Here is a 2619-nt window from a genome sequence, read left to right as displayed (position 1 = left end):
CTTGAGATAATTTAGGTACATTTTGATCGCTTTGGAGGTTGCTGGTCTACTATGCTTTTATTTCTTTTATCGAAAACATCAGAATTAATATTTATGGTTTTTTTGTCCAACAAAACTTCTTAGATTTCTTTTTGTTAATATTTATTTTATCAACATAATATCAAAGATTATACAATTTTTTATTTTGATAATTTTTTTTTTATTAACAACCAAACTTACACTTCAGCATTAGGCAATTAGGCAAATGTTCAAATTTTATTTTGTCAAAAATTATAACAACATGATGATTTATTTTGAGTCTAAATTGTGCCCCCACTAGGCAAAACGTTCAAAGGACGTTGCCTCTCCTATATATATATATATATATATATATGAAAAATACTACACATCATCCTATACTATACATTTTATATATTAAAATATTATTTTTTATTTATTTTATTTTTTATTTTATTTTATTTTTATTAAATTAATTAAATTAATTTATTTATTATCCATACACTATATATTTATTATAGAAAAAATAAAAAAAAATAAGTGTGACGTGTAAAATATAAAGATAAAAAATAGATTTTTCCCTACAGAAGACTCTGCCCCAATGCTTATGTAAAAGTCTAGTTTTTATATTGTATTCATCAGACCATAAAGCTCTTCAGAATATCTTTTTCCGGGCAAGTGTCCTCACGACAACACGATTCAAAGAAAACATTGAAAAGGATTCCTATTCCAGCACCTTAAAGAATTGATGGTCCTGATTCATACTGTCCCTCCTCTATATTAATACTCTTATTCTGCCCAGCACACAAAGCGTGAGAGTTCCCACCTCACCCCCAGCTTCCCGACACGCAGAAACGTCGAAATTAAGATGTCTCTGGTGACAGCAGAGATGAAGGCGAAAGCCGAGGTATATCACGGGGATGAACCTTGCAGAGAGAAGTTCATGCTGCTGCTGTCAGAAATGGGGTTGCCGGATGGTCTGCTAATCTTAGAAGACATAGAGGAGTGCGGTTACGTGAAAGAAATCGGTTTTGTGTGGCTGAAACACAAACAGAAGAGAGAATACAGATTCGACAACTTCCTCGTCCGCTACGACACCGTTGTCACTGCCTACTTCGAGCCCAACAAGATCAAGAAGCTGACTGGTGTCAAGGCCAAGGAGTTTTGGATTTGGATTACTTTGAGTGAGATTTATGTAAAGGATCCTCCTGCAAGGTTGATCACTTTCAAGACTCCAGCAGGTTTGTCCAAGTCTTTTCCAATATCGGTGTTCATCGGAGGAGAGGAAAATTGATGGTGAAGAGGAAGCAAAGGAGCTGGCGGATGAAGGTAATATTACAGGACAAACAAGTGTATGTAATTAAAGGTATATAGATTTTAGTAGAGATTTATTGATCTTTTATTTAGATTATATTTGTATCTAAATGTATAATTAATGATAAATGTTATTGTTTCTCTGGGAATGGGTGATCTTTTTGATCTGCTCTCTGTAAGAAAGAAAAGAAAATGCTTAATTATTTAAATATTATTCTCAAAGAATATGCTAAACAAGTGCCGACAATTTCAAAGGCTACCGATCTCTTTCCAAAGTCTTCACGCAACCGACGAGAAATAATCTTGGCAGATCAGATGACGTTGCAGTGTGCAAATTGATAGAAATTGGAAGGTCTTGGGTGATGATCCTAAGATAGAAAGGTGTCCCTATCCGTGGGAAAATGATAGGGACAGTCGGTATAGAGATGGGAAAAAGGGCATGTGGTTCAATCAATGATAGCTATCGCACGGTGATGAGAATATCTAAATCTAAAAATGTTATACTTTTTAGATATTAAGAAATTGTCTACATTGAATTAGACAAAATATATCTATAGTAATTTTTAATTACAGTATTTTTAAAACCAAAATAAAATTTGATAGTTATTATATTAACATCAAATATTTATTTTATTATTTTTTATAACACTCTTCTCATCATCTACATCTACAAATTTCTCTCACTTTTTAAAAATTAAATAGTAAAACATGATCAAATAAAATAAATTGATAATTAATAATTAAAATATGATAAAATAATTAAATTAAAAATTAAAAAAATTATATATTATTTAAATTATTAATTACTTATTATTATATAATAAATAAATAGATAATCTAATGTACATGTATGATGTGAATAGTCAAAGTCAAATTTATTTTATATTATTTTATTGTTATATAATAAAAAATAATTATTCCAATGTAAAGACTTATATAAATGAAATAATTAAAATCTAAATTCATCTTATATTCATCAAAAGTGTCCTTTATATGTATAATCCAACCGAATTTTGTTACATACAAGTGAATCTGCATATCAATATTGATGCCTTCATATTCAAAATTTAAATTGACATTATTTTCAATCAAGTTTATTTTTTGACCAATCACATTGAATGTGTGAATGTATTGATGTGCAGAATTACTTACAACTAAAAATGCTCAATCCAATAACAATGTTAGAGGATCCAAGTAAGTGCACTTTGTGGTTTGGAGAGGCCTTAGAGGAGACATGCACAAGTTTGCTGCATCCTCGATTTGAATGGATAAGAATTCTTGATAACCTTAACCCTACATCATGATCCA

The 2619-nt window shown here is 30.2% G+C and overlaps 1 protein-coding gene across 1 annotated transcript; it reads left to right on the top strand.

Moving 5' to 3' along the window:
- The first annotated feature begins 631 nt into the window (after positions 1-631).
- Positions 632-1460, top strand: LOC122302561. Its single transcript, XM_043113873.1, has one exon. It carries the CDS (start codon positions 866-868, stop codon positions 1289-1291), a length of 426 nt encoding a protein of 141 aa, XP_042969807.1. The 5' UTR covers positions 632-865; the 3' UTR covers positions 1292-1460.
- The last annotated feature ends 1159 nt before the right edge of the window (positions 1461-2619 follow it).

The sequence above is a fragment of the Carya illinoinensis genome, chromosome 1, assembly GCF_018687715.1.
Source record: "Carya illinoinensis cultivar Pawnee chromosome 1, C.illinoinensisPawnee_v1, whole genome shotgun sequence".
Taxonomy (NCBI): domain Eukaryota; kingdom Viridiplantae; phylum Streptophyta; class Magnoliopsida; order Fagales; family Juglandaceae; genus Carya; species Carya illinoinensis.
The sequence above is the reverse complement of the archived record's forward strand: the minus strand, read 5'-3'. Positions and strand labels throughout refer to the sequence as shown.

Coding starts and splice junctions, on each gene's coding strand:
- LOC122302561 (XM_043113873.1), top strand. CDS start 866: ATGTCTCTGGTGACAGCAGAGATGAAGGCGAAAGCCGAGGTATATCAC.